This window comes from Myotis brandtii, unplaced genomic scaffold (assembly GCF_000412655.1).
Source record: "Myotis brandtii unplaced genomic scaffold, ASM41265v1 scaffold1347, whole genome shotgun sequence".
NCBI classification, from domain to species: Eukaryota; Metazoa; Chordata; class Mammalia; order Chiroptera; family Vespertilionidae; genus Myotis; species Myotis brandtii.
Window position 1 is genome coordinate 41146 of NW_005354788.1, and position 19176 is coordinate 60321.

The following is a 19176-nucleotide window of genomic DNA, read 5'->3' on the forward strand; positions in this document are numbered from 1 at the left end:
GTTTCTGTGTGATCACAGGCAGCACACACACGAGGCAGCACACACTCCCTTGTCTGTGAGGTGGATCAGGACATCTTCCCGTGTCACGGTAGGTTCATGCTGTGGATTCCACACGACAGACCCCCAAATCCCTGCAGTGCAGGTGCGATGAACCTCCCACCTCCACTTGGCTTGAGGCCTTGTTTCTGTTGCAGCCAAAACCAGGGTGGCACCTTGAGAAGAAGCCACTCCCCCTCCGGGCAGGGGTCAGCCCTGGCTGCCTCGCCCCTCCCCCAGGCGGGCCAGAGGCCAGCCCTCCCAGCGCCTCTGCTTCCAGCCCTCCCTCTGCTCTGCCCCCTGCTCCTGCCTCTCTCTGCAACCACTGCCCTGGGAAGGGTTAGAATGAAAACAGAATTGCTTGAGAATTAACAAATACATAATGATAATTTTTCATGTAAATGTATATAGTTCACATTCTAAATGTCTTGTCAAGTTTAAAAGAATGTGGCCTAGTAGGGTAGAAGTTAACCTTTTTATTAATTTAAAAAGTGTCATCAGTCAAGGTTGGTGATTTTAAATGAAGACATCCTAAATTTATCAACAGTATTAGAATATGTGAGAGGATTTAAAACACATTAAGTCCCAAGGACATAAAAGAGCCGCATCCCGGAGCAACCTCTGCGCTCTGAGGCCTAAAGCTGAGGCTTAATGCCGGGTGCTGCCTTGATCTATGGTGAAACCAGGAGGGACTTGAAGGCCTGCCTACATGTTCCCCTCCCCGCTCGGACCCCGTGGGTAAGGCCCCCAAGCCAAACACAGCTCCTGTGTAGACCTGAGTATCAGGGTTCAGTTCCCAGTGGATGAACGGGAGGCGGTTAAAGCACCCCCCACACACACACATTGGAGACCTCTCCCACCAGGGTGAAGACTGTGTAGACCTGAGTATAGGGATTCAATTCCCAGTGGATGAACGGGAGGCAGTTAAAGCACCCCCTCACACACACACATTGGAGACCTCTCCCACCAGGGTGAAAGCTGCATGAGGAAGAGACTTTCCGTCCAGTGGGAACTTGCCAGCGCCCACGTGACGCCTACGAAAGAGTAGATGCTGAATGTGTCCCAGTGGAGTGCATGTACGAATGAAGGCTGAACACATGAATTCCATGATCGGCTGGGGTTGTGGTTGTGCCCAGGCCTGAACTAATTCTGTGAATAGCTTTACCATGACTAACCTAGCACAGCTTCCCGTCCACTGTGCGAGTGACAGGACCCAGGGGCACTGGGCTACCCCCTACCACCCCGCCCCAGCTCTGGGAGAGGCCCAGCCACCTGCACAGCTGTAAGATAGTTGTTTTTTTAAATGCTGTCTTGACCCAGGTTTGAGGCCTGGGCTAGAGGCTGGTCAGTGACTTTCTTGAGTAGCTGATTAAGTCCACACCCAACCACTTCCCTCATGTGGCTCTGACCCCGTTGTAGCCCTAGTCATCAGGGACCGGGCACTTGACAGCCAGGGACGGCCCCGAAGCTGTCCTTCTCATACCCTAGCAATTATTCAGATTCGCCAGGCCACGGAGGGCGGAGAAACCTAGCTAATCCCAGCCCACTGGTCGCACAGCTGCCCCTACAGCTCCAGCTGCCTGCTACCCTGTCCCGGGGCAAGCCCCTGTGTGGCCTGCCAGGCAGCCTGCTCTGATTTGGAGCTGCAAGTGACAGTCTGCCTTTCATCTATCTGAGCGTCTTTGTGTTGTGTCCACCATCAAAGGAACCTTTACATCTTCGAGAACAATCGGCGCTGTGAGCTGGGCAGGGTGGCCTGACCGCTTGGTGGGGAGACCGCTCTCCCTTTGGCTCCAGGCCACGGCGGGAGGGGCTTGCAAGTTAGTTGTTAGTCTTGTGCCTGCTCTGTGTCTGCTCATGGTGGCCACTATCTTCATCCCCAAATCCCCCCAGCGTGGGACTATTCCAGATGAGTGGTGCTAATTGGGCAAACTCTGGGGACGGCACACTAGCCCAGGCGGCCTCAGGGTTATGGTGAGTTACCACCACCACCACCCCCACCCCCAATACACACACACACACACACACACACACAACACCTGCACAAGAAGTTACTCAATTGCTTATGTAATGCAAAACCTCAAGCCAATGTGCTTGCCCCCCCACCCCCTACATGAATATGCCAAGGACCTAACACTCAGATGGGGGCCAACTGACTGTCCATGAAGAGGCTGCTACCCTTCTCCAAAGTGTGAACCCTGACTTCTGGGAGGGGCAGCCTTGGAAGGAGAGGGATGGCTGCAGAGGAGGCAGGGCCCTGCACCCCCCGCTTCCCTGGAACCTCCTGGAACCTCCAGTGTGAGTTATTAGAGACAAAAACTAAGATCATGGCGTTAGGATTCTAGAAGCACACTCCCTCCTCCCACCCCCAAAAAAGAAAGAAACAATCTGGATACATGGGGAGATTAAAAATAAAAATTTTTAAAATATACAGAGTAGGGCAAAAGTAGATTTATAGTGGTGAGTACTAAAAACACAGAGTTTAATCTTGTATTATTATTTATTAATTATTGCATAATTTTCCAAACCAACAGCTGACAACCTACTTTTGCCCACTCTGTACATATATACACACATATATAAAGCATACATTTATACATACATGTGTGTATAATTAAATTGAAACAAAGGTCCAGAATCTGACTCAATTGGAAACCTAAAATTTACTTTAAAAACTATGTAACAACCAAAAAAGATTGCTGATTGGCATTTTTGCCTCTATAACCTAGGTGCTAAATTAACTTTGATATTTGTTTAAATGTACCAACTGACAGTTTCTCGGACTTAATACTAGGTCTCAAATTACAGTTATACCTGCGGACCGCACTAAAATCAAACATGATATCCCCTATAATTACTTAAGAAAGTAATTAAGTATAAGATAGAGAGAAAAAACAGGTATGCCTCACTTTAACTGTAGCCCTGGCTAAATTCATCACAGTTACAGTACCCATTGCCCTAAAATACTCCATAGATGCTCTGACACAATGAGTAACAAGATAAAATTAAATTGTCTCTGATGCTTACAAGTTGGTTTGACAAGATAAGACCCAGTTATAATAGTGAGATATGGCCCTATGTAAATAGAGCTTTCAAGGATTAAAACTCACTAGGTAAGACCTAATAATGAATGGGCAATTATCTCCACTGCTTCTCCATTTGACAGCCCAATTTGCCTGCTCTTAAACCTCAAAAAATATATGGCACCTCAGGTGAATTATTGCAACCTTAACGCTGCAGCTCCCTCCATTAAGACACTCCAACCGCTTCCCTGATTGGACCCTCCCTCCCACTCTGGATCACTGTGCGCCAACTCTGATTGCCCCAGAACCAGGGACCTGCCAACCAGGGACAGGCCCTATGTCCTGCGGCTTATGATGCCAGATGGGTCAAACCAGCCAGTCCACAGGACCCCCGCCCTCCTCACCACATATCAGCTGCCCCTACAGCTCCAGCCTGTGTCATCCTGTCTGTAGGTGCGGCCTGGGGTCTTCTCCTGTTTGGAGCTGTAAACTGCATTCACCTGAGTGTGAGCGTGCTGTGCTCACCAACAAAAGAATCTAAATTTTATGAAACACCAGTACACCACACGCGTTCTGACTCAGGAAAGGTTGGGAAGCCCTGGGCCTGGGGAGGTGCCGCGGAGCTTACAGGGCCCAGGACCTGACCGAAATCTGGATCTTGAATAAGGAAGAAGGTAAGGTGGGCAGGGATGGGTAGGCTGCCTCCAAGGTCAGCCTCAAAAGGCACACTTTGCTGCCAGCCCACATCTGTCCCCTGCAAGTCCTATGTCAGAACCACTATACAGACACCACGACAGCCAGGAAAGATTGATCATTCACTCACATACTCAATCACACACTCATTCATTCACTCACAAACACACTCACTCACACACTCACTCACTCACACACTCACACACTCACTCACACACTCACTCACTCATTCACTCACACACTCACTCACACACTCACACATTCACTCACATACTCACTCATTCACTCACTCATTCACTCATTCATACTCGGTCATTTACTTGTTTATCAAACATCTATGCTCTAGGCCTTAATGACAGAAAAATGACTAAGACTGTTCTTTTCTTGAAAAGCTTCCAGGTCTGTTCTGTGGAATAATAAATAATTTCTGTAGGTGAAATGCTGGGCCAATAAAAGAGCTTCCCTGAGGGTGCAGGAAGGAGAGGCAGAGGGGGCCACACAGGTGGGTGCCTGGGCTTGAGATACATCAGGTGAAGGAGAGGGTGGAAGGCAAATACTTAGAGTGGAGAAGAGCTGGGAAGGTGCCCGCCACCAAGCAGAGGACCTGTGAGCCTGAGAGCTTAACATTAGGGCAAAATGAGTGCGGTGAGGGAAATCCAACTGACTCTCCAGGGAGAGGACTTGTGCAGCGACAGAGAACAAGAGGTGGTTGGTCAGAGACCTAGAAAGTGGGGCAGGCCCTGGCTGGGTGGCTCAGGTGATTGGAGCATCATCCCGTACACCGAAAGGTGCAAGTTCAGTTCGAGGTCAGAGTGGTAAGAGAGACAACCGATCAATGTTTCTCTCACATTGATGTTTCTCTCTCTCTTCCTCTCTCTAAAAAATCCATAATAAGCATATCCTCGGGTGAGGATTAAAAAAGAAAAGAAAGTGGTGCAGCCTTGTGAGCAGTGCAGATCATGTAGCAGGTTTCAGATGATCCAGGGTGCAATGTCTCCTGACCCGCTCAGACCCAGCGTCACCATAGGGCCTACGATGGGCATTTGCTCCTCCGAAGGAGCTCAGTCCGGAGGGCTAGCTGCAGACTAGTTCTCATATGCAGAGACGTCAGGAGCAGCCATGCTCACGGAGTAGGCTGGCTTCCAGTCTCTCAAAGGATGTCACACTCAACTGTTGATTGAGGACCTACTCGGTGCCGGCGCTGTTCCCGGTGAGGAGGGTGAGGCAGGCTTTCCAGAGGGCCAGCACTAATAAGCGAGCAAACATGGGATAATTTCCAGTTTAAGAAAGTGCCATGAGAAATGGCCGAGGGGACATAAGAAGTGATGTAGGGAGGACGGGGCTTCTGGGAGGGCTTGTCAGGGAGGTCCTGCTAAGAGAAGATCATGTGACTGGGCCCTTCAGGAAGAGGTGTTCCGGGTGGAGGGAACAAAAAGCACCAAGGCCCTGCTTCTGAGGACGGAGAGGAGAGGAGAGGAGAGGAGAGGAGAGGAGAGGAGTGGAGGGCAGTGACTCTCTGAATTGCGAAACTGAGATGAGGCTGGTGGGCCAGGTGAGCCGTGCTGCGGAGGAGAGGCCATCAGAGGGCGCAGGCACAGGCCCCAGAGAGCCGCTCCAGAGGCTGCGCAGAGGCTGTGGCCAAGGCAGCCTCAGGCTTGGGCCAGGAAGTGGGGAAGAGGTGGAGTGGAGAGGAGTGGAGTGGAGGGCAGTGACTCTCTGAATTGCGAAACTGAGATGAGGCTGGTGGGCCAGGTGAGCCGTGCTGCGGAGGAGAGGCCATCAGAGGGCGCAGGCACAGGCCCCAGAGAGCCGCTCCAGAGGCTGCGCAGAGGCTGTGGCCAAGGCAGCCTCAGGCTTGGGCCAGGAAGTGGGGAAGAGGGAGAAAATGGACAGATGGATGACATGTTTTGGAGATTCCGCGGGCTTTAGTGTGAAGCTAATGAAAAGAAAATCAGGCTGCCGGATGGGTGTCCTCAGGCCCATGGTTGGAGTGGAGAGGAGCCTTCTGGCTTCACTCTCAGCTCTGCTTTCTAGGATCCCATACACCCAATTCCCACCGTCCCTGCTGGCGCTGGTCCCGCCTGCCCCAGGCTCTACACCTGCTGTTCTCTGTGCTAGGACTCTGTTGGTCAGGCCACAGCTAGGAAAACACACCCAGGTGGTTGTTTTCCTCTGCTGGATGCCTTAGCAGACAGAACCCAGAACTGGGAGCTAAGAACTACCTTCCCTTCTGGCCCCAACTTGGGGGCTTCTGAGCAAAAGGGTTCAAATTTTTTGGTGGCCAGTGTTTCATATTGGTCTCAACTTATTAATAAGCAGTGCTGTGGCTGGGCCAACTCTTGTGGTTCTTTTTATGATTGCAAGATGCCCTTCAGCGATAACCTTTAGGAAACTTTGGAAAGATACAGGTTTATTACTTACAAGACCAGGAAATTACACAGCACACCTGGGGCCATATAGGGAGGTCACATGTAGAGAGAGACAGGCACCTGAGGTTCTGCTTTTATTGGGGTGGAGTTGGGAACTTAGGGTTTCTTGGGCTCACTCTTTATTGGTAAGTTTAAAACCTAAGAGCACTCACAGCAAGTTGTCTCAGGGAGTTGCAATCACCAAACAATTGTCAGCCAGGAGGACACTGGAGAAAACAAGGAGATTGCTAAAGTTACTCGTCTTGCAGGAGTGGAGAGGAGAGGAGTGGAGAGGAGTGGAGTGGAGTGGAGTGGAGTGGAGAGGAGTGGAGTGGAGTGGAGAGGAGTGGAGTGGAGTGGAGTTGGAGTGGAAGGAGTGGAGTGGAGTGGAGTGGAGAGGAGAGGAGTGGAGAGGAGTGGAGTGGAGAGGAGTGGAGTGAGGCACTGTTGATTGAGGACCTCCTCAGTGCCGGTGCTGTTCCCGGTGAGGAGGGTGAGGCAGGCTTTCCAGAGGGCCAGCACTAATCAGACCACTAATCATATAGTGGTCTTCAGTTGCTCTAAGATGATTATTTTGTCAAAGACCTTCTAGTGTACAAGACATAACTATGGCCCTCGCCAGTGTAGCTCAGTTGGTTGAGCATCGTCCTGTGAACCAGATCGCTGGATTGATTTCTGGTCAGGACACATGCCAGGGTTGCAGGCTCAATCCCCAGTAAGGGGAGTACAGGAAGCAGCTGATCAATGATTCTCTCTCATCATTGATATTTCTATCTCTCCTCCCTTCTTCTCTCTCTAAAATCAATTAAAACCTATATTTTTTTAAAAAAGACACAACTGTGTCCATCTGTATATAGCCACCAATTAGTTTTCTTTGTTTTTACTTTGTCTCTTGCTATTTGCATTATGATTCAATGTAGATTTGTACTTATACAAATTTTGTTTGTATGATTTCATGTTAAGCCTCAAATAAATGCTTCCTTATGAGAAAAACAACAAACAGCAGGGATGTAAAATGTGGAAAGAGAAAATAAACAAGTGGCACCGAGATCTTGAACACAAAGGAGCCCCAATGGCTAGGCTCCCCTGGAGGGTGTGGCCAGCGATGGTTTGTCCGGATAGCTATCTTTGAAATGGATGCCTCAGCAATCAAAGCTTAAGTCAGGCACTTGCATTACAGAAAGGAAATAAAAGAAATAAATATTAGGGTTTACACTACGACAGCCACCAGACTGGTTCTTGCTTTCCAGCAGGAAGAATTTAGACTACAAAGATCATAACAAAATGGAAATGATGCAGTGACACGGAAACAAAGCAATCAACAAAAGAAGGCAGTAGCTTAGTCTCAGCTGTATTAATTCATATGAATGGAATTGCAGGGTTGCAGGCTCAATCCCCAGTAAGGGGAGTACAGGAAGCAGCTGATCAATGATTCTCTCTCATCATTGATATTTCTATCTCTCCTCCCTTCTTCTCTCTCTAAAATCAATTAAAACCTATATTTTTTTAAAAAAGACACAACTGTGTCCATCTGTATATAGCCACCAATTAGTTTTCTTTGTTTTTACTTTGTCTCTTGCTATTTGCATTATGATTCAATGTAGATTTGTACTTATACAAATTTTGTTTGTATGATTTCATGTTAAGCCTCAAATAAATGCTTCCTTATGAGAAAAACAACAAACAGCAGGGATGTAAAATGTGGAAAGAGAAAATAAACAAGTGGCACCGAGATCTTGAACACAAAAGAGCCCCAATGGCTAGGCTCCCCTGGAGGGTGTGGCCAGCGATGGTTTGTCCGGATAGCTATCTTTGAAATGGATGCCTCAGCAATCAAAGCTTAAGTCAGGCACTTGCATTACAGAAAGGAAATAAAAGAAATAAATATTAGGGTTTACACTACGACAGCCACCAGACTGGTTCTTGCTTTCCAGCAGGAAGAATTTAGACTACAAAGATCATAACAAAATGGAAATGATGCAGTGACACGGAAACAAAGCAATCAACAAAAGAAGGCAGTAGCTTAGTCTCAGCTGTATTAATTCATATGAATGGAATTGCTTTTAAAAGCCATGAGAAGCTCAAGGCAGCATTGTGATAGGGTGACCTTTCTCAAAATTGTAACAGCCATAGCACCGTGTGTGTGCAGGTCCAGCAGCAATGCCTTAGCTATAAACAGTCCTCCCAGACAGAGTTCTTAGGGAAATGCTGAGCTCTGGCACCAAGCCTCATTTATGAAGACCAAATGTAGCCGAGCTTAGAACCTCCCTGGGAGTGGCTCCTCCAGGGGTCTAGGAGTTAATTAGAAAGTTCAGGGAGCTTTTGCCTGTTAAGAACAACAACAACCAGGAAAGAGTCAGTTCTTGGCCGGTTAGAAATAGCCTGACAGTCCCCTGGGGAGCCCGATACCTGAGCCCATCTCTTCATCAGCCCTGCAAATGTACTCCTTACTCAGAGAGCCAGTCCCCAAGCCAGGTGAGTTCAGGCTGTAGGTTTGGTGAGAAAAATACTCCCTTTTCAATTTTTAAAATAAACTGTTCTTTTTACTGTATTGATTAGTTCCCTACCCTCGGGGGGGAGGGAGAATTAATTCACCCCCTTCCACAGGGCGCTGCAGATGAGGCTGCATCCCAAAAAGTGCAGCTGTTGGTTGGAGGGTTCTGGAAAGATGGTAGAGCAGGAAGCACCAGGCATCTGTGTCCCTCCTGGACAGTTACTCTGGCAGAATCTGTCTGATGTAACTCCTTTGGAACTCAGGAGTCTCCTGAAGGCTTGCAACGTCCAGGGGAAGATTTCAATACCCCACTCACAGTAATGGGTAGAACAGCCAGACAGAAGGTAAGTAAAGAAAGAGAGGACTTAAATGACACAATAAACCAACTAGGCCTAAAAGATATATACTCTACCCAACAACCACACACATGTTCTTTTCTGGTGCACAAGGAACATCTTCCCATTAGGCCACAAATTAAGTCTCAATAAATTCAAAGAGCTTGATATTATGCAAAGTCTCTTCTCTCGCCACAACGGAATAAAGTTAGAAATCAGTAACAAAAGGAAAACTGAAAAATTCACAAAATTGTGGAAGTTAAACCTACACTTTTAAACAATCAAAAGATCAAAGAAGAAATGATAAAGGAAATTAGAAAATACTTGAGGATGAGTGAAAACTAAAACACAGCACACCAAAAAATTTGAGGTGCAGTCAAAGCTGTGCTGAAGGGAAAGTTTACAACTATAAACACATTACAAGACAAAAAGGATATCAAATCAACCTTACTTTACAACTTAAAGGACTAGAAAAAGAAGAACAAATAAATCCAAGTTCGAGAAGGAAAGAAATAATAAAGGTTCAAGCAAATATAAATAAAATAGAGAGAATAGAAAAACAATAGAAAAAAATCAATGAAACCAAAAGTTAGTTCTTCAAAAAGATCAACAAATGTGACAAGCCTGTAGTTAGATGGACTAAGAAAAAAAGAGAGAAAAGTTAAATTACTAAAATCAGAAATGAACATGGAGACAGTAGTATTAACTCTACAGAAATAAAAAGGATTCTGAGAATATTATAAACAATTGTATGCCAATAAATTGGATAACCTAGATGAAATGGACACATTCCTAAAAAACTCAAAACCTACAAAGACTTAATCACAAAGAAATAGACCATCAGAATAGACCTATAACTAGTAAGGAGATTGAATCAAAAATATCCTAACAAAGAAAACCCCTGGACCTGATGGCTTCACTGGTGACTTCTACCAAACATTTATAAAGAAGAACTAATCCCAATCTTTCTCAAATTTTCCAAAAAATTGAAGAGGAGTGAACACTTCCAAATCAATTTCATTTGATGAGGCCTGCATTACTCTGATACCAAAGCCAAAGGCACCACAAGAAAATTATAGACCAATATCCCTATGAACACCAAATTATCAACAAAACACTAGCAAACGGAATTCAGCAGCATATTAAAAGGATTATACACCATGACAGTGGGATTTATTCCTGTAATGAAAGGATGGTTCAACACGTGAAAAATCAGTCAATGTAATACCTTAACTGCAGAATGAAGGGCTGGGGGGAGAGAGGAGCCATGATCATCTCAATTGATGTTGAAAAAGCATTTGACAAAATTCGACACCATTTCATGACAAAAATAAATAAAGGTACTCAACAAACTAGGGAAGCAAACTACCTCAACATAATAAAAGGCATATATGAAAAACCCACAGTGAACATCACACTAGTGGTGAAACACTGAAATCTTTTCCTTTAAGATCAGAAAAAAGACGAGGATGCCCACTCTCAACACTTCTGTTCAACATAGTACTAGAAGTTCTAGCCTGAGCAATTAGGCAGGAAATAGAAATGAAAGGCATACAAATTGGAGAGGAAAAAATAAAGTTATCTCTGTTTACAGATGATATGATCTTATGTGCAGAAAACCCTAAAGATTCTACCAAAAAAAACCTGTTAGAACAAATAAATAAATCCAGCAAAGTAGCAGGATACAAAGTCAGGCTGCATTTCTATACATGAACAATGAGCGATACAAAAAGGAAATTTGAAAAAACAATTCCATATACAAAGAATCAAAACGAGTAAAATACTTAAGAATTAACTTAACCAAGGAGGTGAAAGTGCTCACCCTCCTCCCGTCCGAGGGCTGGACTCAGAGACAAGCTGGCGCGGTTGCAGGGTGTGAAAGAGGACCCGGGCCCTTTGAGCTGGCAGCGCTGGAGCAGGTGAGAGGTGATCACAGAGGCCAGGTGGAGCCTTCTGGGCTGAAGGCAGCTGCTCCGGGCCCCAGTGAACCAGGCCTGACTGCTGCCAGTGGCAATTCTGCTTTGTCCCCTATCTCCCAGCTGGGCAGGCCCCTACCGACCCCCACAGGCCCAAGAGGTCACTGGAGGGTGAAGGTGAAACCTCCGGAACAGGTTGGCCGAGTGAGTAAGGCCTGGCGAGGAGGACAGGACATACAGCTGCTGCCCCTGTGTGTCACCTGGATGTCGTGGTGTCGTGGTGCCAGCTGATGGCACAGTGAGAGCAATGGGGGTGAACCAAGGAGGAAGCCAGTCCACAATGGCTGGGTTTCAACTGGGGCTGAGAGATTTTATTTTTAATATATTTTATTGATTTTTTTACAGAGAGGAAGGGAGAGGGATAGAGAGTCAGAAACATCAATGAGAGAGAAACATCGACCGGCTGCCTCCTGCACACCCCCTACTGGGGATGTGCCCACAACCAAGGTACATGCCCTTGACCAGAATTGGACCTAGGACCCTTCAGTCTGCAGGCCGACGCTCTATCCATTGAGCCAAACAGGTTAGGGCAGGGGCTGAGAGATTTTACTTGCTGATGAGCATTCTGGGACCTTTTTAAGTTTATTTTCCTGCCCTGGCATTAGAAGGCTGGGAGGACCCCTTTTAAAAGGTCAAAGTCAGGCAGTGGGGACCGTGTCATCCTTCGCTTTAGTTCTCAGCTGCCAACTGTGGGATTGGCTCTGCCGGCCTCCCATCTTCTGAGCTATAGAAATTCACGGTTGGTGGCTCCTGCAGCCACCGGAACAGAAACTTCCACCGGCTGAAACAGGAAGGGACAGAAACAGCCTCGGGCCCGGGAGGTGTTGGCCAGGCAATGAGGCGGAGACGCAGGTGTGTGAGTGAGAGCCAGAATGTTCTCTAGTCCAGTGGACTCTGCGTCCACGTGGGGGAGAAAACTTTCCTTCTGGGCGTGAAGGCACATGGGGGATCACACACACACACACACACACACACACACACACACACACACACGTGACAGTGATGGACCTGGGCGGGTTTTGTGAGCATCTATGAATCTTGCCGTTTGCCTCACAGCTGACACTCGACCCGCAGTATCTCATTTAATCCACAATAGCCCTGTGAAAGCAGGATCATGATGGCTATTTATAGGCAGGGCACCAAGGCACAGAAATCAAGTAATTTGTCTGAAGTTGCACAGTGAATTGATAGCAGAAGTGAGATTTGTTTTTGTTTTTTATTTATTTCAGAGAAAGGAAGAAAGAGGGAGAGAGATAGAAACATTGATTAGAGAAAAACATCAACCAGTGCCTCCTGCCTGCCCCCTACTGGGGATGGAACCCACAACCTGGGCATGTGCCCTGCCTGGAAATCGAACCATGACCTCCTGGTGCATGAGACGATGCTCAACCAATTGAAGCATACTTGCCAGGTGAGATTTCTTTTTCATCCTCACCTAAGAATATGTTTTACTGACTTTAGAAAGAGGGGAATGGAGAGAGAGAGAAACATTGACGTATGATAGAAACATTGATCAGTTGCCTCCTATACGCACTCAGACTAGGGATGGAAATGCAACCTAGGTATGTGCCCTGACTGGGAATCAAACCCACAACCTTTTGGTGTATAGGATGACGCCAAATGAGCCACCTGGCCAGAGGCAGAAGGGAGATTTTTAACTCAAGTCTCAAATTCTCTGTCAGTAATTTGAGGGCTCTCCAACGTCTCTCATTAGATGTCTGCTGTATATTCAACATGAGACTAGAAAGAGGGGGACGATTGTAATAAAATCAGAGGTGCAGCCCTGACTCAGTGTGTGGCTGTCTCTGTGGAAGGCAATATACAGAGGAGAAGCCAGAGGCCAAGGTTCAGGAGGGCCAGCCACCTGAATACTTAGTTCCTTCTGGTGGGAAGGACGCCCAAAGCAAGAGGGCTGTGACAACCAGGGGACTGAGGCAGCCTGAGCAAGCATGTCATCAGCCAGGGGCGGGCCCGGGAGGCATGCCACCTTGTTCCTGGCCTCAGAGGTGTAACTGTCTCTGTTCATAACTATAGCCTGTCTCTTGGAGGTTGGGGCCATTTAGGGTGGGAGGAAAAAAATGGCATTTCCGGAAGGGAGAGCTCTGAGATCTGGGGCCCCTACCCCCTGCTGTCTGGCTGTACAACCCACAGGCGTTCCAGCATGACAGAACAAAGGGGACCCCTCAGGTCAGCAGCCTAGAGCCACGCCAGACCTTCCTTTAATGGGTTTTCCAATGACACGGCCTATATTCTACATCCACTATTCAAAGAACAAGTGGCATTTCTTACCCTCCTCGGCCCCACCTTTGCCTCACCATCATCTCGTCCCCGGAACCACTGTGAAAAGTGTGCCTCCTCTCTCCTTCCAGGTACTTCATCTACACATTTACAAACTTAGAGTGTTTCTTCAAAGAAAAACGTGAATTGTGCTTTGTGTGTTAATCTGCAACTTCCTCTTTTCACCTGCAAAGAAGCTCTCCTGGCCAAACTCTTGTGTTAGCACATGAATGTCTGCTGTCCCTTCTCCTCCTGGCATGGGGTCCCACTGTGTGGACACAGGCCTTGTGTGTCTGGGTGACTTGTCCTAGGCCAAGTGGAGGTGGTCACAAGGTCTCCTAGAGAAGAGGTTGTCCTTTCCCACATAGCTGCTCCCTCTGAGCAATGATCAGAGATGGGGGACGGTGGGGAGAGGAGGTCATGTCTCAGAGAACCTGGTCATGCTAGAAGTCTGGTCTCTCTGGTGGTGAAAGAGTTTAGAGGAGAGGATGGATCTGAGAGGTGCTGCTTCTGGGAGGCGATGGTTCCGGGAGGTGAGGCCGAGATGATGGGGTCTGAATCATCTGCCACAATGCAGTGGCCAGCTCTGCACAGTCAGGGCTGCTCCCCAAACCAGCTAGGCTGGTCAGATGAGGGTCCAGCCCTCCTCCCCACCAGCTGCGGTTGCCGCCCACCCTCCTGGCCAGTGGTTTCCTGCACCCCTCTGTGTGCACCTCTCTGGAGCCTCCTCCTTCGTCACCCAGGTGAGGCCGCGCCGGGTTTCCTCCCTTCCTGCTAAGGGCTTAGTTGCTCTGAGTCATAGACCAAGACCCGGGGCAGCCAAGAGCTTTTCCCTCCACTTCCTTTAGGCCCCACAGTTGGAAAAACAGGTCTGTTTGTTGTGATAGAAATCAGTTCACCCAAAGGGCACACTCTGTGTCACGGATGGCAGTTTTAGGAAACCAATGGATCGCAGCCCCTGTGGAGTCTGTGGGTCCCTGGCTTTCCAGAAGCCTCCCTCATTCCTTCTCTCCCTCTCCCCATCTTCTCTCCCTGTCCTTCACTCCTTTCCCTTCCCATGTCCCAGGCCCTGTGCTAAGCACCGGGCACCAACAGATGAATGAGCGAGGTCTTACTCCGTGAGAACATTCCATCTTCTTCTGCACCAAGTTTCTCATTCTGCTTGGTTATTGCGGTGTTTGTATTTCATGCTAATCTGCATCTCCAGGGTCCATGGGCCAACTCAGAGACCTCTGGGCTGGTCTCTGGCCCCCTGTGTCTTTTGGCTCTTTTTCAAGAGCTTGGCACTGGCTAAGCATTGCAAGGATTGAAGAGACACAGGCACCGGCTGAACTCTCCTTCCTTCCCCCAGAAAAGAACTCACACTGGCCTTGGCAAGGCCTTGATGGCCCCCACCTGGAATGCTTGCAGACACACTGGCCTCACCTCCACCATGAGGCTCCCACACGTGCCTTCCTTTCCAGCCTGGTCACCTGCACTCAGACAGCTTGGGCATGGTTCCTGGAGGGTTTGAAGCTGAATGAATGGACAAGTCACTCGGCAGAAACAGAAGCTCAGAGAGGCACTGTCTGTCTCGTCATGAGTTCTAGAAGATCGTTTGCAGAGATGACATGGCTGTCTTGATGTGGAAGAATAGGGAGCATAGCACAATTTTCCTTGCGATGTTTTCTAAGGTTAAGCATATTTTTTTCAACACAAAACAGGAATGCTACAAAGACTAGATAGTGAGAGAGGGCCCAGGGGCATGGTAGGTGGGAGGTTAAACGTTCCCCTTACTTTCTCAATGACTGGAGGCAAGTGGCTTTTCTAGAAGATGGGTTCCTGGTCATTCACAAAGGGGTCAGTTCCTATGGGGAGGCCTGAGGAGGAAGCCCCAGGTAGATGTATGAGTTTGAGAGTAAAGGCCTGGGGCCAAGTCCATTCCAGGATGCATTTGCTGACATCTGATATTTACTGGGCAACTGCTTCCGAGTCTAAGAAGCATGCTGTGTGGCAAAGGCTATCAGGGGTAAGTGAAACCTCGAAGGAAGGTGCTTCTCAGGGAGCCAGCCAGCCCAACCCAGCCCCTAAGCTGCCGGGACCACATTCCAGGGATCCACGGGCCCAGCCCTGCTCTGCGCTTCTAATGTTTCCTGACATTTCAGGCAACTTGGGCTGAATTCTCGGTGTGACTCTCTGGGCAGGTCCTAAGCACTGGGGTAGAGACGCAGGTTCTGGCCCTCTCTGCGGTAGACAGAAGGAGCCAGATTACTCTCAGGGCTGAACAGGGGATGACTAAGCTTGAAGCATGCTTTACACCTTGTGAGTTTCGGCTCTTTTCTCCTGAGCCAGCCTGCCTTTGACCTTTCCAGCTCTGTCCCAGGAGCCACCCTGCTCCCCACAGAGATCAAAAGCTTTCTGGCCTCCAGGACTCATCTGTGCTGCTCCCTCGCCTGTCACACCCTTTCTACCTCCTCCAGCACCTGGTCAGCATCTCTCCTGTCTTCCAGAACTCACTGCCAGTGTCCACTTCCTTCTCCCCTGCATGCCCCCAACCCGACCCGAGTGCCTCTGACTCTTACTTTGGATGTCCCTCCTTGTACTTGCAGCATCCCGGGTGTAGAGCAGCACCTAATGCTCCTCCTCAGACAGTAGGGGGCAGGGGGTAAGGGAGGGGGGGACCTGGCGCAGGCTGATCCTCCCCCAGTTAACCACTGCTCACTCACTCAAGTGGCACTTCCTCCCACAAGCTCCCCTGACCCAGGCCAAGCCAGGCTGCGCTGGTGGATGCTCTCAGGACTTCCCGCTCTCTCCTTCTAGCATCAAACCTCATCGCACATTTATTACGTGGATGTCTGGTTGATCCCTGTCTCCAGCAACGAATGATAAGCTTCAAAAAGGCAGGGGTCGCATGTACCCTGCACCCACGCTATCCCTGTTGCCTGGCTGTCACTGAGCTGGTACTGATGGGGACTGAGGACAGGGGCCTCTACCAGGGTTGTATCTTGAGTGCTCCCAACAGGTGCTCATACATGGGGGCCTCTTCCTACCCCAACCTTGAAGTAGAGTGATGGCCCAGGCCTCACTGCTCAGCATTTGCAGAGATGGGGAAAGTGCCAGTGCAGGTCCAGCCCCGGTGTCTACTGACTCTGCATGTGATGTCCCTTTTAGTTGGAACTCACTCACCTCAGGGAGCCAGGACTTGCAGCCCCTCCACCTCCGTCCTTGTCCCTGAGACGCCCAAACTACGCCAGCACGCAGAGCTTGGCGATGACTCGCCTCAGGTGGTGGGGGGTGCCTAGCCTCTCTGGCACTAGGAATCATGAACCTAGAAGAGGTTGGGAACAAAAGAAAAAGACCACACGCGGTGGCTCATTGTCACTGGAGGCAGCAGGGTCTAGGTGCCCCACTGGTCCATCAAGGGACTGCTCTCTGAGGAGCAAACACCACCTCTGGTTTAAAGGGTGTGGATTTTATGCAGTAGAGACGGAGGCGGTGGGAATGGCCGCTTTCTGGAGTCAAGATGTCCTATTGCACTCCCTGTGGTCGGGCATGTCCCCTCCCCACGCTGAGCCTGTCCCCTCACCACTCTGGGTGACGCCTATTAGAAAAACTCTGTGGGATTAAATGGGGTCATGTGGACAAAGTGCACTTAGTGGACTACAGCCAAGGCCACTGTGCCTGCCGTTAACTCACCTGTCCAGCAGGCGCCCTCATTGCTTAATGTCTTGGATGGAGATTCAGGGCTGTGGTGACTGAAACAAGTAAGATCCCTTGGGGTAAATGCTGGCCACAGTAGCTCTGTGAGCTCGGCCTTCATCCAGCTTCCCCATCCATAAACAGGGATGATGACCTCTAACCTTCTGTTCCCTGTCAGGGTCAGAGCCCTGTTGGCCGGGCAGGGATGCCCCAGAGAACAAGCAGTGCCATGCTTGAGATGACCACTAAGGCTGGATCTGGGTGTCTGCCAATGGTCTGCATGGAGCATGGCATTTGATTGGCATTGTCCATCTTCAGCATGGCCTTAAGTACTTGTAGCTTTGGAGGCAGGCACAGCATCACTCAGGTTCAAGGCTGAGCTTCCCCCTCCCCCACCAGCTCTGTGGCCTTGAGCAGCTAATTAACCTTTCTGAGCCCCATTACCTTATGGGTCAAAGGGAAGTCAGGCCTCAAAAGCAAATCATCTGCTATGATTTACTGGCATTTCCTGTGCCATGGATCTTTTTCAGAGCAGGTCCCTCTGCATCCCCCCCCCCCATACACAAGTGGGAGGTGACCTCTTCAGCCCTCCAGCTGGCATAGTAGTGTAACTTTTACTTTCTACTTTGTAGAAAGCCACCCCAGGCCATATTATTATTATTCCTCACCCAAGGACATGTTTTTATTGATTTTTAGAGAGAGAGGAAGGGAGAGAGAGAAACATTGACCGGTTGCCTCCCGTACCCACAGCAACTGGGGATCAAACCCAAAACCTTTGAGTGTACAGGACGGCACTCCGACCAACTGAGCCCCCAGCCAGGGCAGGCCATGTTATTATTTTGACAGAAGCCCAGGTCCAGCCAAGACTGACCCCCGCACTCACACCCACTATGCTGCTAGAAGGGCTGAGGACGCTGCGATGACTTATTGGCTGGGGCTGGTTTTTCATATTCTGCTGGAAACTGAGGTGTGGTCTGGGCTTCTTGTAAACATGAACCACCAGTCCCGACTATCTCACAGCCCATGTAGGCTCCTCCAGGCAGAAGGGCCCTCCCCCCCACCCCAGCCCACGCCCCCTGGGAGGGAGGCGCGGCATGGGCCCTGGCACAATGGTCCCCTGGGTCTCAGGCCATCAAAACCAGCAGCCCCAAGGAAACTCACAGAGCTGCAGTGGGATTTTTCTCATCTCAAATGCCTGCTCCCCATGCAAAAGTGGTCAGAATGGATAGCTCCTGGGCAAGGAACTTAATTCGTTCAGAGGGACTGGGGAGGAAAGAGCTGTGTAGAGGGAAAGAGTGAGGGGTCCACTGGAGAGAGGGGAGCAGCTGGCTGCCCTGCCAACAGTTGTGGGTGAAGCCACAGAAGTGCTGGGGAGGCTGAGGGGGTGCGGCGGGGATGCCCGGTAACAGTGCCTAGATTAAAATAAACAGGCAACCACTCAGTGTGATACTTGTTAAAAAATAAAGTAAAAAAAAACACTGGCGGGGGAGGGAGCTCAGCTGGGTGGAGCTTTTTCTCCAGATACAACAGGGCAAGGTTGTGGTTGGGTCCCGGCAGGGCACTTACAGGAATCAACCAATGAATGCAGCGTGAATATGAATGGGTGAGACAACAAATCTATCTCCCTCTAAAATCAATAATTTTTTTTAAGAAATTGTGGTGCGGGGCGGGGGCGGACAAAAACAAGCGCCACAGTTAACAGTCAAAGGGCTCGAGGAGGAGGCGCCAGCTGCCCCTCTGGGCGAAGGGGATAACTCTGCCCCTCGGGTTGAGCGCCATCTGCCCCAGCACCGGCAGCACCGGCAGCCCTCCTCCGGGCCGGGTGGCCGAGAGTCACTCCATGATTCGCAGCTAACGCTCAGAGTGAGCACTCCGACGGCTCACGGTTCCAGCGCAGCAGAAAGAAGGGGTGGGTGGCCAGAGATGGTCTCGGCTCCGCTCTTGCAGACCCCCGGGGAGCAGGACTAGGAACTTGCCCTGCGGTGAGCCTGGCCGCGGATGGTGCGCATATGCATGCGCCCCGCAGAAAGATATCCAACTTAAGGAGAGTTAAAGCAATGGCAAGTCGTGGGGCGCCAGGGTAAGGAGTCTGGGGAGGTAGTGATTGATGGTTGTCATTCCTAAGGGGTGGTGATCACCTGCTAAGAGTGCACAACCTAAGTGGCTTATTCTTGTTCCGGTGGCACCGGAGTTGGGTCCAAGAGGCAGGCTCCCGCCCTTGCTCCCCGCGCCCCTGGCGCGCCCTCTGAGAGGGTC

At 49.6% G+C, this 19176-nt stretch overlaps 1 protein-coding gene across 1 annotated transcript in view; it reads left to right on the plus strand.

The window, feature by feature from the left end:
• Nucleotides 1-17911: 17911 nt before the first annotated feature.
• Nucleotides 17912-19176, plus strand: part of MAL (mal, T-cell differentiation protein) — a 23026-nt gene continuing 21761 nt past the window's right edge. Inside the window, exon 1 of the mRNA XM_005860479.1 lies at nt 17912-17945. Within this exon, the coding sequence (XP_005860541.1) occupies nt 17912-17945 (34 nt within the window). The remainder of the gene's footprint in view (nt 17946-19176) is intronic.